Source organism: Rattus norvegicus, chromosome 17 (genome assembly GCF_021556685.1).
Source record: "Rattus norvegicus strain SHRSP/BbbUtx chromosome 17, alternate assembly SHRSP_T2T, whole genome shotgun sequence".
Lineage (NCBI taxonomy): Eukaryota > Metazoa > Chordata > Mammalia > Rodentia > Muridae > Rattus > Rattus norvegicus.
In genome coordinates, this window is record NC_141550.1 from 85318206 (window position 1) to 85336698 (window position 18493).

The 18493-nt window shown below is 38.4% G+C and overlaps 1 protein-coding gene across 2 annotated transcripts in view; it reads left to right on the top strand.

Annotated features, from left to right (window-relative positions):
• The window catches only part of Malrd1 (MAM and LDL receptor class A domain containing 1), a 724504-nt gene that overhangs the window by 112881 nt on the left and 593130 nt on the right, over positions 1-18493 (top strand). For both annotated transcript variants that reach the window (XM_087589615.1, NM_001287618.3), the window contains 2 exon segments: positions 3961-4127; positions 17977-18069. In XM_087589615.1, the coding sequence (XP_087445741.1) occupies positions 3961-4127; positions 17977-18069 (260 nt within the window).

The window sequence follows — 18493 nt, forward strand, 5'->3', positions numbered from 1 at the left end:
GATGGCTTGTACTGACCGAAGCTGGATGCATGCAGAATGGTTCCAGGACATTTAAAAATGGGCACTTTCCCATCTTTTCAGTTGCAATGTGTGGTTTTGGTACCTTGGAAGTCTCTGTGTGCATTTCCTCTGCAGTCTGGATTCTGCTGTACCCAGTAAGAGTTGTTGCCTTTTAGTTTATGCATATTTTTCTTGTTACCTTGATATGACTGCCAAATTCTAAGCTCCTTACGCATGGTTCAGAATCAGAACAGTTTCAGAAACCATGTTCAGTCAGGTTGGTTTACTTCTTTATCCCCCTCTGTCTATCCGGCTTTCCCTCTGCCCTCCACTGGCACTCTGCTTAGTGATTTTTGTCATGGCATTGCTTAGCTCCCTAAATTACTGAGGCAGATTTAAGGCTTCACTCATCATGGACATTGCTGGCACTTCTGCATCTCTGTGGTAAATGTGTTGTTATATTTCCTTACTCCTGTCTGCCGAGAGCAATATCTGTGGCCTAATATGGGATCCCAGTGACCAACATCTCAAAACGAAACAGCCCATGCTCAATACACAACTCTTTAGTTGATAGTTTAAATAGTTTTTTAAGCAGCTATAGAAATATTTATTAACCTTCAGAGAAATGAAGGTTTCATATTTTACTTCTGTAAAATAGATAACAGAAATGTCTTTGTTGTTTGTATTACTGATATTATTGACTCAAGAACAGTCCAAATTAGTTTTAAATATGCGAAAAGAAATTGACTGTGATTTTGTTTACTACAAAATCTATAGCTGTAGCTAATGAGAGTGTAGATAACTATTCCTTCCGTGTGGTATTAAAGAAAAACAGCATTTTAAATTGTACACGTAAAACTAGCAAGATTTTTATGGGAAAACTAGAAAAACATTGCATAAAAGATGTTTAATTCTGAGAGGAAAAATAATACGTTTTGATAAAAGGAAAAACCCACTGTGATATTTAGAAGAAAATATTGGGCTAGCAAGATGGCTACCTAAGTCAGGTGCTTGCCTTTGGCCCCAGAATTGAAGCAAACAAAGCCAGGCAGTGAGCCATGCTTATAACCAAGGTGCTCAGGAGGCAGAGAGGAAGTTCCCTGAGACATTCTTCCCAGCCAGCCTTGCATAATTGACAGGGTCTGTGTCCTGTCTCTAGAATAGATCCTGTCTCATAAATGAAGGTGGACAGTGACTGAGGAAGATGATGGATATTACCTCTGGCTTCCATCTGTGCACGTACGTGTACTGACACCATGGATATACACACATGGCCATACACATATCTACACCATACATGTCAGGTGCAACCTCATTGCCATCATGGCGTCATGACCCAGTTTTGGCTGTGAGAGCACCAGCAACCTGAATAGTGCACCTCTACCTTTCTAATACACAGAGGGCGTTGCACTTTCTTGTATGCTTGTTTGTTCTGCCTTTTTCTATACCATATTTGTCCTCAAATACAACTTTGGTAAAAAATTTCTGAGAAAGACATTGAGAGTATTACTAGAGAAGTAAATGTGTTTGATGTCTATAACAACAATGGCCATTCAAAGAGTCAGCACAGGCATAACGGGACAAAAGGTTCTGGGTATGGAGGCTGACGACTTTAATTGTTCTATGGGAAATTTTATCCAACTCATGAGGATTAAGGAAAGAGTTGAATCAATAAATGTTTTTTTGAGAAACCTGAAGTTTTAGTAGTTAAGAGAATTGAAGATCTTCCAGGAAAAGGAACATTGAGCCTGGGACACTAAGGAAAAAGGTGTTCATCCAAAATACAAGGGACAAGAAAGAGAAGGAAATAGCTGCATCTACCGGATTAGTGAGCAATGGTGAGAGCCACAGAGGAGTTCTCTAATAATAGAAAGTTTGGTCCAGAAATATTATTGGGGGAAATTATAAGATATATGTATAATAAAAACAATAAAGGGTGGATGGGTGCTCCAACATTTAAATAACAAGGACACATGCTTCACTATGTTCATAGCAGCCTTATTTATAATAGCCAGATGCCCTTCAAGAGAGGAATGGATACAGAAAATGTGGTACATCTACACAATACTCAGCTATTAAAAACAATGACTTTATGAAATTCTTAGACTAATGGATTGAACTAGAAAATATCATCCTGAGTGAGGTAACCCAATCACAAAAAAACACACATGGTATGCACTCACTGTTAAGAGGATATTAGCCCAAAAACTTGGAATACCTAAGAAAAAATTCACAGATCGTATGAAGCTCAAGAAGAAGTAAGACCAAAATGTGGATGCTTCATTCCTTCTTAGAAGGGAGAACAAAATACTCACAAGAGGAAATACAGGGAGAAAGAGTGGAGCAAGGACCAAAGAAAAGGTCATCCAGAGATTGCCCCACCTGGGGATCCATCCCATATGCAGCCACCAAACCTAGCCACTACTGCTGATGCCAAGAAGTGCTTGCTGACAGGAGCCCGATATAGCTGTCTCCTGAGAGGCTTTGTCAGAGCCTGTCAAATACATAGGCGGATGCTTACTGTAAACCACTGGAGCACAGGGTCCCCAATGGAAGAGTTAGAGAAAAAACTGAAGGAGCTGAAGGGGTTTGCAAACCCATAGGAAGAACAACAACATCAACCAACCAGATCCCCCAGAGATCCCTGGGACTAAACCACCAAATGAGTACACATGGAGGGACCCATTGCTCCAGCTGCATATGTAGCAGAGGATGAAATTGTTTGGTGTCAATAGGAGGAGAAGTCCTTGGTACTGTGAAGACTTGTTTCCTCAGTGTAGGGGAATGCCATGATGTTGAGGTGGGAGTGGCAGCATCTTCATAGAAGTAGGTTGATGGGGGATTTGAAATGTAAATACATAAAATATCCAATAAAAATTTAAATGCAAAAAAGGAGAAGAGTTTGGACTACATGAGGGGCCATTGGATTAGTGAACTGACATTCCTGGAAACATTGTAACATACTGCTTTGCCATTGCCTGCCTAAGAAAACTAGATTACAAGTTCTGAAAGATAGAGGTTGAACTGTGAAGGAGCCCTAGGGAAAACTGCAAGAGGAATTAAAATAGCATCCGGAAAGGAGTTTGAAAAGCATCGCAGAAATAGATATTTGGATGGGCTTAGTAAAGAGATTTTTTTTTTTACAAATTTAAGACATTAGAAATATTAATATTACTTTGACCTCTTTAGTTCCTTTCTGTTTAAAGGCTAAGACTGTAAACACAAGTTTAGGCCCAGATGACCTATGGTTTGGAGGGTTTTCAGGGAGTTAAAAGTTACCGTATAACCTGATTTAGCAGATCCTGAGCTGTGACTTTGTGTATGCATTGTTCTTGTGGGTGGCATAGTTACACGGGGTTTTTCGGGGAAAAAAGTGGCCTTGAGAAAAATAATGGAAAGGCCTTTGATCATGGATTATAACAAGGATATATGTAACTGTTAAAAGACTGAGGTGAACTCAGAGAGAGGAAAAACCTGAGAGAGAGAGAGAGAGAGAGAGAGAGAGAGAGAGAGAGAGAGAGAGAGATAGGTAGATTGAGCGCTGTCTCACAGCACAGCTTCTGAACTGCAATGAGTCACCTGTAAGCTTGTACCTGCATCATTGCCTGAGATTCTGATTTCATGCTGATCCAATCCTCCCATTCTCGGGAACCCCGAAAGGGCTGAGGGTGGTCCTCAGTGGAGTATACTAACTTAATGGTGTAGAATTTTTAAACCATATATTTCTTTTACAGAAATATTAAATTCCATCACTGAAGCTGCCATTAAACCTTAACTTGATGAATGAGGAGGGAATTGACTTGTGAAATTAAGGCCTATCAGTAATTGGTACAATCATTTTTAGGTTTCATATCCTTTAAAGTACTTTGAGCCCAGTTTTGTAAGCTTCGTAAAAAGTTTTGTTGAAAAATGTAACCCACCATTTTTTCCCTAAATTGCATCTTTTGTCTTTACATTTAGGTTCCTTTGTATGGATGAGGGCCAGTCATGCATCTAATTCTGGACCCGTAGAGAATAGTGCATATTTAAACAGCTCTGTATGTCACTGCCTGGATGGAAACTGCCATCTTCAGTTCTATTACACCATGGAAAACAGTGTTCTGAGAGTAAGACTGTACAATGATAAGGTAAGAAAATTAGCAATTATTTAAAATCCATTGAACATATGGCATTTTTGACCTTAGACATTTGTCTTTCTAGTTCTTATTTATAGATTTCAGACATTCTGTTTATTTTTATTGATATGTTTGTGGGTGCCTGCTTGTCTTCATGTGCACCGCACGTGTACAATGCCCTCAGAGGTCAGAAGACGTGTTGGGTCCCCTGTAGATGGAGTTACAACAGTCATCAACCTTACCTTCCACTTGGGTACTGGTAACTAATACCAGGACTTCTACAAGAACAGAAAGTATTCTTTTTGGTCTATAATATATGAAAACTACTTCTATTAAAGACCAAGAAACACACACATCTGGGCCCACAGAGACAAGGCAGAGGGAGCCATTCCTGGAGGACTTTGGGCTAGTTAGTGACCTTTGGAGAGCGAGAGGGAGGAACTTCTTCCTCTGGTTCAGAGTTATCAGTTTAAACAAAGAAAGGGAAGATGGCAGACCTACAACATTGGGTATAGAGGTTGAGCTCAAGTCTTGAACTTATTTGACGAGCCTAGACTGGTCATCTGCTAGATGGTGGTGTCGGGGCCGGGTAACAAGGGAGGAAAAGATCTGCCAGAGCTTTGTTGAAGGTCACCAAGGTGAAAAAGTCAGAAACTTTGCCATCTCTCTTATCCAAGTGTGGCTTCCTTCCCTATTTGTCTGCCTTCAAGGATCTGGGTAACTCCTAGTTCCATAGTCTGTCCTCAGAGGTCTGTCTAGATTGCTGTCTAGGTGTGCAGGATGCAATTTCCTCAAGCTGACAAAGGGGAAAATATGGGAAGGAGCAGACAAAGATCCTCTAAGGAGGTTCTCAGGAACAATGATAAAATTTAACTGATGGTGAAGACCCAGAACATAAACTTGCCATTTAACAACTGTGCAAGACCTTAGAGTTTGCTATGTAATTGAGACAGTGTCTGTAACACACAAAACCTGAGACAATTAGGGTTACTGGTTTTGTTGCCTTCTATCATTCTGCAATAAGGGCAAGACTTCTTCCCAATAATTTTCTTAACTATACCTTCAATAGAATTTAGTACTCTGATTAATCATTAACTATTTATCTGGCACTAGATTTAGATATTCTGTTTTTTTTTTACTATTTTTATTATACATTTTAAGAGTTTTTAAGAAGTCAAACATTACCAATTTAAAAATACTTGTGACATATACATAAAAATTCCAAAGTTTAGAAATCATTTAAGAGATGAAGGGTTTAAAAGAAATGAAATGTTTGGGATTATACATTGTTAATTACGTTTTAGAGTTGTGTTGTAATCTATATGAGATTTTATATCTACACATTAAAATCATAAATATGATGGAAATAAATTCTTTGTTCTGATCAGTAAGTACAATTGTGAGGACTTGTAGTTACTGAGTAACGCAAATGAGTTAGATTAAGTTTGAGTTGAATTAAGGTGAGCTGAACTAAAATACATACTGCTATAAGAATGAACATTATGGCTTCCAGTCTCCATGTGCACCCAAGTCCCACAGCCCTTCAGGCCCAAAACCTGCCTGGAGAGATCTAGTATCCCAGGAGCATACTCATTCTTAAGCCCACAAGTGAGACCCCACTTTCGCTTCGATAACTGTCCTAAGTGGGACCTCCCAGGAGCTTACAGGGCATAGGAACCAGAGAAAAGTATGGGAGAGGACACTTCCAGTCTCCATGTGTGCCCACAGATAAAGACTGCCCTACAGCCTCATAGACAAAAAACTGGCCTGGAGACAACTGGTCTCACAGCAGTGCTCTCCCTTCTAAGATCACAGGCTCACAGGCCCACAGGTGGCTACAAGCTCCAGTAAGATACAGCACGACCTAAACCATCAGAGATAACCGCACGGTGAGTAGCAAGAGCAAGAACATAAGCAACAGAAACCAAGGCTACTCCGCATCTTCAGAACACACTACTCACACCACGGCAAATACTGGATATTCCATCACACCAGAAAAGCAAGATTCAGATTTAAAAATCATATCTAATGATGACGATAGAGGACGTTAGGAAGAACATAAATAACTTCCTTAAGGAAATACAGGAGAAAACAGGTAAACAGGTAGAAGCCCTTAAAGAGGAAACACATAAAATCCTTAAAGAATTACAGGAAAACACAACCAAACAGGCAGAGGAATTGAGTAAAACCATCCAGGATCCAAAAATGGAAATAGAAACAAAAAAGAAACCAAAGAGAAACCTCGGAAAGAGATCAGGAGTCATGGATGCAAGCATCATCAACAGAATACAAGAGATTGAAGAGAGAATCTCAGGGGAATAAGATGACATAGAAGACATTGACACAACAGTCAGAGAAAGGGCAAAATGCAAAAAGCTTCTAGCCCAAAACATCCAGGAAATCCAGGACACAATGAGAAGATCACACCTAAGGATAATAAGTATAGAAGAAAGCGAAGACTCCTAACTTAAAGGGTCAGTAAATATCTTCGACAAAATTATAGAAGAAAACTTCCCTAACCTAAAGAAATAGATGCTCATAAACATACAAGAAGTCTACAGAACTTCAAATAGATTGGACCAGAAGAGAAATTCCTCCTGTCACATAATAGTCCAAACACCAAATAGAAAACACCAAAAGAAAGAAAGAATATTAAAAGCAGTAAGGAAAAGGGGTCAAGTAACATATAAAGGCAGATCTATCAGAATTATACTAGGCTTCTCACCAGAGACTATGAGAGACAGAAGATCCTGGGCAGATGTCATACAGACCCTAAGAGAGCACAAAGGCCAGCCCAGGTTACTGTATCCAGCAAAACTCTCAATTACCATAGATGCAGAGACCAAGGTATTCCATGACAAAACAAAATTCATACAATATCTTTTCACAAATCCAGCACTACAGAGGATAATAGGCAAACACAAGGAGGAAAACTGCACCCTAGAAAAAGTAAGAGATTAATTTCTTTCAACAACCCAAAAGAAGATAGCCGCACAAACAATTCCACTGCTAACAACAAAAATAGCAGGTAACAATAATCACTATTCCTTAAAAGCTATAAGTATCAATGGACTCAATTCCCCAGTAAAAAGACAGACTAAGAGACTGGATACGTAAATAGGACCCAGTATTTTGCTACATACAGGAAAGGCACCTCAGTGACAAAGACAGGTACTACTTCAAAGGCTGGAAAAAATTCTTCAAACAAATGGTCCCAAGAAACATGCTGGAGTAACTATTCTAATATCAAGTAAAATTAACTTTCAACCAAAAGTTATCAAAAAAGATTAATGAAGGACATTTCATGTTCATAAAAGGAAGAATCTACCAATGTGAACTCTCAATTCTTAACTTCTATGCTCCAAGTGCAAGGGCACCCACATTCATAAAAGAAAATTTACTAAAGCTCAAAGCATATATTGTATCATACACAATAATAATGGGGACTTCAACACCCCACCCCCATCAATGGACAGTTCATGGAAATAAAAACTAAACAGAGACACAGTGAAACTAATGGAAATTGTGAACCAAATATATATATATATATATATATATATATATATATATATATTCATATATACATGAATATATATGTATGTATTCACATATATATGAATGATATATATGTATTCATACACACACATATACATATATACATACATATATATACATACATACACACACATATATATATATATGATATCCTTTCATGCTAAAACAAAACCAAAACTGAGCATAAATCAGTCACAAAACAGGCCTCAACAGACACAAGACAATAGAAATAATCCCATGCATCTTATCAGATCATGATGAACTACGGCTGGTCTTCAATAACGAAAGCAACAGAAAACCCACATACATGTGGAAGTTAAACAGCACTCTACTCCATGACAACTTGGTCAAGGAAGGAAGAAAGGAAGGAAGGAAGGAAGGAAGGAAGGAAGGAAGAAAGAAAGAAAGAAAGAAAGAAAGAAAGAAAGAAAGAAAGAAAGAAAGAAATTAAAGACCTTTAGTGAAAATGAAGGCAAAACATACCCAAACTTATAGGAGACAATCAAAGCAGTGCTAAGAGGAAAACTCATAGCTCTGAGTGCCTCCACAAAGAAACTGGAGAGAGTATGCACTAACAGCTTGACAGCACACCTGAATGCTCTAGAACACAAAGAAGCAAATATATTCAAAGGAGTAGATGGCACGAAATAATCAAACTCAGAGCTGAAATCAACCATGTAGAAACAAAATGAACTATACAAAGAATCAAAAAAGTCAACCAGGAGCTGGTTCTTTGAGAAAGCCAAAAAGATAGATAAACCTTTAGCTAGACTAACCAGAGGGCACAGAGACAGTCTCCAAATTAATACAAGTAGAAATGAAAAGGGAGACATAACAAAAACTGAGGAAATTTAAAAAATTATCACAAAGGCCTACATTCAACAAAACTTGAAAATGTGGATGAAATGGACAACTTTCTAGATAGAAACCAGGTACCAAATGTTAAACCAGAATCAGATAACACATCTAAACAGGCCTATAATCTCTAAAGAAATAGAAGCAGTCATTAAAAGTCTCCCAACCAAACCCAACCAAAAGCCCAGGACCAGATGGGTTTGGAGGAGAATTCTATCAGAACCTCAAAGAAGACCTCATACCAACACTGTCCAAACTATTCCACAAAATAGAAACGCACAGAGCACTACCCAATTCTTTCTATGAAGCCAGAATTACCCTTATACCTAAACCACACAAAGATCCAACAAAGAAAGAGAATTTAGACCAGTTTCCCTAATGAGTATCAACGCAAAAATATTCAATAAAAATTTCACAAACCAAATCCAAGAACACATCAAAATGATCATCCATCATGATCAAGTAGGCTTCATCCCAGGGATGCAGGGATGGTTTTAATATATGGAAATTCATCAACGTAATCCACTATGTAAACAAACTCAAAGAAAAAACAGATAATCATTTTATTAGATGCTGATGAATCGCTTGACAAAATTCAACACCCCTTCATGTTAAAAGTCTTGGAAATACCAGAAATTCAAGGCACATACCTAAACAATCATTACCCAATTCCAACTCAATCCTTCATAGAGTTAGAAAGAGCCATTTGCAAATTTCTTTGGAATAAAAACCAAAACTAAAAATCAAAACCAAAAACAAACAAAACAAAAAAACCAAGGATAGGGAAATCTATTCTCAACAATAAAAGAATTTCTGGGGAAATCACCACCCCTGACCTCAAGCTGTATTACAGCAATCGTGATTAAAAAAATTGCATGGTATTGGTACAGAGATAGACAGGTAGATCAATGGGATAGAACTGAAGATCCAGAAATGAACCCACACACTTATGGTCACTTGATCTTTGACTAAAAAGCTAAAACCATCCGGGTGGGGGCCTCCATTATTTTTAACAAATGGGGCTGGTTCAACTTAAGGTCAGCATTTAGAAGAATGCAAATTGACCCATTTTTATCTCCTCTACAAAGCTTAGGTCCAAGTGGATCAAGGACCTCCACATAAAACCAGATGCACTCAAACTAATAGAAGCGAACGTGGGGAAGAGCCTAGAACACATAGACACAGGAGAAATTTTCCTGAACCTAACAACAATGGCCTATGCTCTAAGATCAAGAATCAAAAAATGGGACCTTATGAAATTACACATCTTTTATAAGTCAAAGGACACTGTCAATATGACAAAAAGGCAACCAACACATTGGAAACATCTTTACTAATCCTTCATCTGATAGAGGGCTAATATTTAATATATACAGAGAACTCAAGAAGTTAGACTCCTGAGAACCAAATAACCCTATTAAAAAGTGGGGAACAGAACTAAGAAAAAGAATTCACAATTGAGGAATATCAAATGGCAGAGAAGCACCTAAAGAAATGTCCACATCCTTAGTCTTCAGGGAAATGCAAATCAAAACAACCCTGAGGGTTTTTTTTTTTTTTTCAATCTCATACCAGTCAGAATGGCTAAGATCAAAAACTCAAATCAAGTGACAGCAGATGTTGGAGAGGATGTGGAGAAAAGGGAACACTCCTCTATTGTTGGTGGGATTGCAAGCTAGTACAACCACTGTGGAAATCAATCTGGAGATTCCTCAGAAAATTGGACATAGTACTTACTATCTGAGGACCCAGCTATAACACTCCTGGGCATATGCCCCAAAGATGCTCCAACATATAACAAGGACACCTGCTCCACTATGTTCATAGCAGCCTTATTTATTATAGCCAGAAGCTGGAAAGAGCCCAGATGTCCCTCAACAGAGAAATGGATACACAATGGAGTACTACTCAGCTATTGAAAACAATGACTTCATGAAATTCTTAGGCAAATAGATGGGACTAGAAAAATATCCTGAGTGAGGTAACCCAGTCCAACAAAACAAAACAAAATAAAACAACAACAACAAAAAAAACCCATGCACACATGGTATACACTCACTGATAAGTGAATATTAGCCCAAGAGCTCAGGATTCTGAAAGATACCATTCACGTACCATGTGAAGCTCAAAAGGACAAATGACCAAAATGTGGATGCTTCAGTTCTTCTTAGAAGGGTTAACAAAATACTCTTGGGAGAAAATACAGGGGCAAAAGTGTAGAGCAGGGACCGAAGGAAAGGTCACCCAGAGACTGCCCTACCTGGGGATCCATCCCATATGCAGACACCAAACCCAGTCACTATTGGTGATGCCAAGAAGTGCTTGCTTACAGGAGCCTGATATGGGTATCCCCAGAGAGGCTCTAGTATAGCCTTACTGATAACAGATAGGATGCTTGCAACTAACCATTGAACTGAACATGGGACCCCAATGGAGGAGTTAAAGTACTGAAGGAGCTGAAGGGGTTTGCAACCCCATAGGAAGAACAACAATGTAGACCAACCTCCCCCCCCCCAGTGCTCCCAGGGACTAAACCACCAACCAACGAGTACACATGAGGGGACCCATGGCTCCAGCTGCATATGTAGCAGAGGGTGGCATTGTCTAGCATCAATAGGAGGAGAAGTCCTTGGTAAGATAAAGGTTGCATTCCCCAGTGTAGGGGAATGCCAGAGTGTTGAGTTGGGAGTAGGTGGGTGGGAGTGGTAGGAGTTCCTTCAAAGAGGCAGTGGGATGGTGGATGGAGTTTAAGAGAGGCAGGAAAGGGGATAACATTTGAAATGTAAATACATAAAACATCCAATAATAATAAATTAAAAACAACAAAAAGAATGTACATTATGTTTATCCCAGTGAGTGAAACAATTTTGTAACTTTCCAACCTAGTTGAATGAAATTAGCTACAATTTGTATTCTCATGATATCCTCTAAAAAATCTCAACTATTATGAAGAGGATTAGTCATTGATAGGAATCAATTACACAGGAAACAATTACAGTCATCTAAAAAAAAAAAAAGGAAACATTGCAGAAAATCCAACATTGGATAACCAGTAAGATTATCTAAACGAGTTTCATTTGTTTCAGCATGCTTTGGATAAGTCCATTTGAAATTTCCTCATAGTTTTATCCTGACACATTGATAAGACAAGCATATTTGTCACATGGGCCTGTCTGGTGGCACAGAAAACCTGTCACCAGAATTTTATTGTTTTCTTTTCCCTTCTGAAGCTTGGCATGTCAAGATAATTAATCCTGAAAGATAAGAATGCTTTTCAGAAGGATTTCTGAGGATGGGGGCGGAATCCATCTTACATACCTTTTGTTTGCTTTTGAACTGTTCTCATCATATCTGGTCTTTTTCCCTCTGTTTGCTCTGTGCGTAAATACTTGCAAAATTCTAAAACATTAAATTATGTGGGTGCTGTTCTAATATATGGTGATCTGTTTTCCTTTGTTGCTGTTTTTGTTATTGTTTCTTTTTTCTTTTTAAAATATGATACTTTTATTTGTCCTTAGAGAAATTCATATAAATATCATGATCATATTCCTCCAACTGCCACTCAGCCTATGTTTTTTTCCTAAACCAATTCATGTCTTTTTTAATAAAAGTGCATCATAGCAAATATTTGATTATCTAGCTCTTTTGTGTAATTTCTTTTAATATATTTTATTTCATTATTTAACACACGTTTTAACTCTAGCTCTTACAGTCATACTCCATTGTCTTCCTTAATGTTCTATGAGTCTGAGGTGTAGGGTTTTATTGTAGTGAATTAATCAAGGACAGGTACCACATTGCCAGTTGATCTTTGCTTTTTGTCCATTGTGAATTTTTGTAATGATCTCTTTCTGTTGGAAAAGGAAGCTTCTTTGATGAGATATAAGATCTGTACCTTTCTATAAATATAAGGATATGTATTTAACATACAGTTAGAGATTACACTGGTTAAGGACCAAGCAAGTACTTGGCTAAATTTACTGAGCCAGGCATGAGTTACGTCCACCTGAACCAGCCTGAAGAACAGATATGTGATCGTTGGTTACGCCTAGGACATGAGTACCACTATTGCATCTCTTAGAATACCCTACCATTTTTGGTCATTATTATGGTTCATTGGCATTATAGCTGGACATGACTACTGATTGCCTTTCTCCACTGGCAGCCTACATGGCTCCTTCTTTAATGTGTCACTGAGACAGGTTTCCAGTAATAGTTGGTATCAATATTACTATATTTCTTCAATATATATTATTCAATTAAATCTGCTGCTTGTGAGACTGGCATAAATTAGCTTATTATATTTTATGTAACATTAGCAATTTTCCTTATGCTCAGAAGAAACTCTCCACAAACAACACCTCACAATCTCCAAACCAAGTTAGGTTTTAGTCTGTAAATGCTATGGCACCATGAGTGCTTTCAGTAATCTTTCAGCTTCTCAATTTTCTCCTCTAACCAGGGAATAGTGAAAACTTCTAGAATGGTCTTATTAAGTTCAGATTGTGGCTGGGAATGCTTTAAAACTATAGTCCCATTGTATTAAATGGCAAATAATTTATTAATGCTTATTTACACATCCAATGAGCTATTACAATACATTTCAATAGAAATTTCAACCATACATGCTTTATTTTTTCACGATTATTTTAATCTACTCAAAATATTACTGATGAATTTTTTTCAGAATCTCAGTACACATAATAATAAAATCAAATGGTATCTTTCTATTAGTGGCCTTGAAGCTATGCAAGAAAAGACTGGAAAATTGCTTGCAACTGGCATATAATTGTTAGTGTGAATTACTCTGGCATCCTGGGGGGATTTATCCTACAGAATAGAATCTTGTTTATCAACTCAAATTGGTTGCGTATGGAGCATTACTTATTTTGAAAGTATCTGTCTTCTCTGAGCCCCTCTTTACCTTTTACTGATCATGAATGCGGAGTCTGCCTCAGACTACATTTAAGTATAAGACTACATTTATGTTGATGCTTATTCATACACTTAAGAAGACGCTCAACTAACACCTAAAGAAATGTTCAACATCTTTAGTCATAAGGAAAATGCAAATCAAAACAACCCTGAGATTTCACCTCACACCAGTGAGAATGGCTAAGATCAAAAACTCAGGTGACAGCAGATGCTGGCGAGGATGTGGAGAAAGAGGAACACTCCTCCATTGTTGGTGGGATTGCAGACTTGTACAACCATTCTGGAAATCAGTCTGGAGGTTCCTCAGAAAATTGGACATTGAACTGCCTGAGGATCCAGCTATACCTCTCTTGGGCATAAACCCAAAAGATGCCCCAACATATAAAAAAGACACGTGCTCCACTATGTTCATCGCAGCCTTATTTATAATAGCCAGAAGCTGGAAAGAACCCAGATGCCCTTCAACAGAGGAATGGATACAGAAAATGTGGTACATCTACACAATGGAATATTACTCAGCTATCAAAAACAACGACTTTATGAAATTCATAGGCAAATGGTTGGAACTGGAAAATATCATCCTGAGTGAGCTAACCCAATCACAGAAAAACACACATGGTATGCACTCATTGATAAGTGGCTATTAGCCCAAATGCTTGAATTACCCTAGATGCCTAGAACAAATGAAACTCAAGATGGATGATCAAAATGTGAATGCTTCACTCCTTCTTTAAAAGGGGAACAAGAATACCCTTGGCAGGGAATAGAGAGGCAAAGTTTAAAACAGAGACAGAAGGAACACCCATTCAGAGCCTGCCCCACATGTGGCCCATACATATACAGCCATCCAATTAGACAAGATGGATGAAGCAAAGAAGTGCAGACCGACAGGAGCCAGATGTAGATCGCTCCTGAGAGACACAGTCAGAATACAGCAAACACAGAGGCGAATGCCAGCAGCAAACCACTGAACTGAGAATAGGTCCTCTATTGAAGGAATCAGAGAAAGAACTGGAAGAGCTTGAAGGGGCTCGAGACCCCATATGTACAACAATGCCAAGCAACTAGAGCTTCCAGGGACTAAGCCACTACCTAAAGACTATACATGGACTGACCCTGGACTCTGACCTCATAGGTAGCAATGAATATCCTAGTAAGAGCACCAGTGGAAGGGGAAGCCCTGGGTCCTGCTAAGACTGAACCCCCAGTGAACTAGATTGTTGGGGGGAGGGTGGCAATGGGGGGAGGATGGGGAGGGGAACACCCATAAGGAAGGGGAGGGGGGAGGGGGGATGTTTGCCCGGAGACCGGGAAAGGGAATAATATTCGAAATGTATATAAGAAATACTCAAGTTAATAAAAAAAAAAAGAAGATGCTCAACTATCTTTCAAATATGTCTTCATTCAAACCGCTATTTGTTTTCTTCAAATAATGAAGTTTTTCATTCTGGGAATCCAGTTTCTCTTTATATTGTCTAGCTAGGTAGGGTCTAGAACTTTCTTCTCTATTTGTAAAACGATGGTCTATAAAACTCCCTTCTTGATATTTTTTGTGCTAATAAGTTATGGATAATGGGAACTGGGCTTGTAACTTTTAGATGATATTTTAAATTCCTACCATGAGGTATTTTGCATCTAAAGGTTGGATCAGAATAAAATACCTTACAAAATATTGATGTTTTTCTATGATACAATTTTTCAGAATATAAAAATTCTATTGAAGGAACTTATTTTTCAAGTTCCATGATTTTATCATAGTGTATGTTTTAAAGTAGTTTTTAAAGGCGAACTTGGAGGTCATATATCTTACTTTTTCACTGGGAATGGGAGGGAGAAACTAGTGTCTCTGAGAAGAGAAGTAATAAATAGTAGTGAAAGGCAAGTCAGCCATTTCAACCTGGTCTGGAACAGCAACAGGCTCTTAAAAATTTTGATCAGTCAACATTTTAGTGATTGGTTTGTAAGGTAACAGGAAATTAGAACATATCTGAGAACCTTTCCAAAGTTGGGGATTTCTTGTTTTTTTTTAGTATTGACCTCTGTTCAAACTAACAGGGTACTGTGAGATTAAGAATTAAAATGAAATCTATCTTCAATTAGCTGAGGATGAATTATTTTTCTTTATCATTGCTAGTGTTTTCAGACAGAAAAAAAATCTCAATCTCATTTGTAATATACCATTAAGTTAGTATATAGAAAAGCATTCACGTTTTGAAAGAACTCTGCTGAGTTTATTTTATACAACTCAACGAATGTATCTTCAGCGAGATGAAAATCAATTAGTCATTGTGTGAAAAGGCAAATTGTTTTACATTATTTTCCTAAAATGATCACTGGGGGAATCAGTGGGCGTAATTTGCCATACGCTGTGACTGAAAGCCTTTGGAGAAGTGTGTTCATGCTAAGGAACCGAAGTTCTGTGGAAATAATTAGTTAGGAAATTTGTTGTAGGTCGTAATTTCTTATAACTGAATCATTTTAATGTGACACGCAAGCTCTCAACTCTCACCACATAGTGAGTGTCTCTGTCTTGTGAAAATCTCAGAGGAATAGGTAAAAATGAAAAATAATAAGAAAAATATTTTATGGCTCTAAAGAACGTTCTTAAAGATTCGAGGCTTGAGAATCCAAGGTAGATAACAGAGGGTGGCCTGCTCTGGTGTAGATATCCATTTCAAGAAAATCTTGGAAATGGATGAGAGACTTAAAACTGAGCGTGTAGTAAGAAGCCTAAAGCCTGGGAACATTTGCCTCCTATGCTACGATGTAAGAAGTCGATGTTTGTTGTGGTGAATATTAAAAATACCCTTTGTCCCTTGCTAGCCTGCATAGTCAAGCCATGTGGCATTAGTGGGTACATTCATATCAGCGGTGGCCAGTTCTCGAACACCAGACCATGCCACCTCTAGTCATTGTCTGGTCCTGGCAGTCAGTCTCTCCGCCTCCCCGCCTCCCCCCATTGCTAGCTGCCCTCTCCTGGCTGTCTCTCTGCCACCTGGCAACTCTCTGGTTGCAGCAACCTGGTAAAATCAGGAATCTAGAGGTCTCAGAGGCGGCTGCCCTATCATAGCTCCCTGGTGCAGACTCTACCCACACTATCAACCACCGCCCCCCGTTCCCAGCTGAAGCTACCCTCTTGCAGTTCTGTGTACATTCCCAGCATCTGCCCCCAATGTTATAATATCAACTCCTAACAGCCTACTAAAATCAAAACTCCTGATGCTTGTACTTTAGCAATCAGATTTATAACAGTAAATTTAAACCCCACAAAATGTCTGCACAATAAACTCAGAGCCAAGTGACAATGATGGAAAGTCCCCACCTAGATAAGGTAAATTGACCTATAGAAATCCAGCCCTTAAGAAATATTCCTGTGGCCATGTAAGACCGCATGGATCCAGGACTTCCCTTCTCTGCCGCCATCTTGGTTCTTCCCTCCTCTTCTCTCTCTCTTCTTACCAAAACTCTGTGCCCAACCTACTTTTTTTACTGTCCAATTACAAACCTCGCCTTAACTTGTGCCAGCCCTCACCTGCATATAGACTCAACCTACAGATGTTTACTGTTTTTTTTTTTTTGTTTTGTTTTCCATTTCATACTGGAAGCAAGCAAGGCTGACAGGGCTCAGCCTAAGCCAATTCTGTCAGCCCCATATCTGCACCAGGGGATTTCATGAAAAATTATGGTTCCCTATATTACGAACAATTTGATTTATTTTCCTCAGAAAAATATCAAATATCTTGAATACTTGCTAATATCTGAAGAAGCATAGGATTAATTCAGAGTATGGAAGCATGGCCTTAGATCACAATGATCAATACTATTAGTTCTGATATGCAGCACACGATTGACTTTGTCTCAAGATCTTAGCTCAAACCATTTAGTAATAATTTGCTTCTCATTGCTGAAATGAATGAGCATTATAGAAATCTAATAGCAAGTGGTTCTTAGACAAAAGTGATAGAAGAAGTGTCAAATATATGAATATGAACTTCAGACAATAATGGTGTTGTATAGGAATTAGAATCAATTCTCTCATAGGTAAAAATGCAAAATGGTTCCGCATGTGCAGCCAGGTAATTTATTGAGTCTTCTCTGAACTATCACAGCAGTGTTGCACAATGTAATCAGACCAGCATTAAGTCGGCAATTCCACCAGTTGTCTTTTGAAGTTTTATTTCTGAAGTGCAGTTGCTTATTTCCTCTTAGTAAAGGGGAAAAGGGAAGATATGTGTTGGATGTGGAGTCTGTTGTGTGCATATATGAAAATTCCATTCCAAGACCTGATACTGTGTGCAATTCACATGCATCAATAAGTGGAAATGTTTAGACAGGGCCAATTTTGAATCAAAAGTTTTGTAGGTGGGTCGGAGTCCCCATTCCTCCACTGTGGGTCCTGTCTGCCTACTGGAGGGGGTCTCTTCAGGTTTGGATACCCAAATCTTAACAAAGTGTAGTCAGGAGAGCATGTATATAAACCGGAGAGTAAAATTTCCTTTTCTATTTCAAATCAAAGGAAGAAATAAGGACTTGGATATTCAATACATCAACTTTCAGCGCGTGGGTGAAAGCAGATGTGTTAATACCAGAAGATATGAAGACATTTAAGGTATAAAAGTAAATAAATTTTTGTAATAACTTTAACTTTTACTTTAATAGATAACTTATAATCCACTGCTAAATTTAAATTAGAAAAGTAGACTTGTATCTTTGGGAATAGTAATTAGATTTTTACTAATTACCAGTGAGATACCTTTTCTTTTTTAATATATAATAGAGTTTATTCAGGGCATGGGGAGGGGGAGTTACGAGGGTAGGAAAGGCGGAGAAAGGCAGAGAAGCAGAGAGAGTAGAGGAGTAGAGGAGTAGAGTCTGGCCATGAGCATGTGGAGAGAGAGGGGGGAAGGGAATGGGGAGAAAGTGGGAGCAAGAAGGGAAGAGCAAGAGAGATTTTATTTTCATTACATTTGGTCCTTAACAGGACCAAATATGTAAGCATAGGAAATGCTAGAGGAACTCCTCTCACTCAAGCC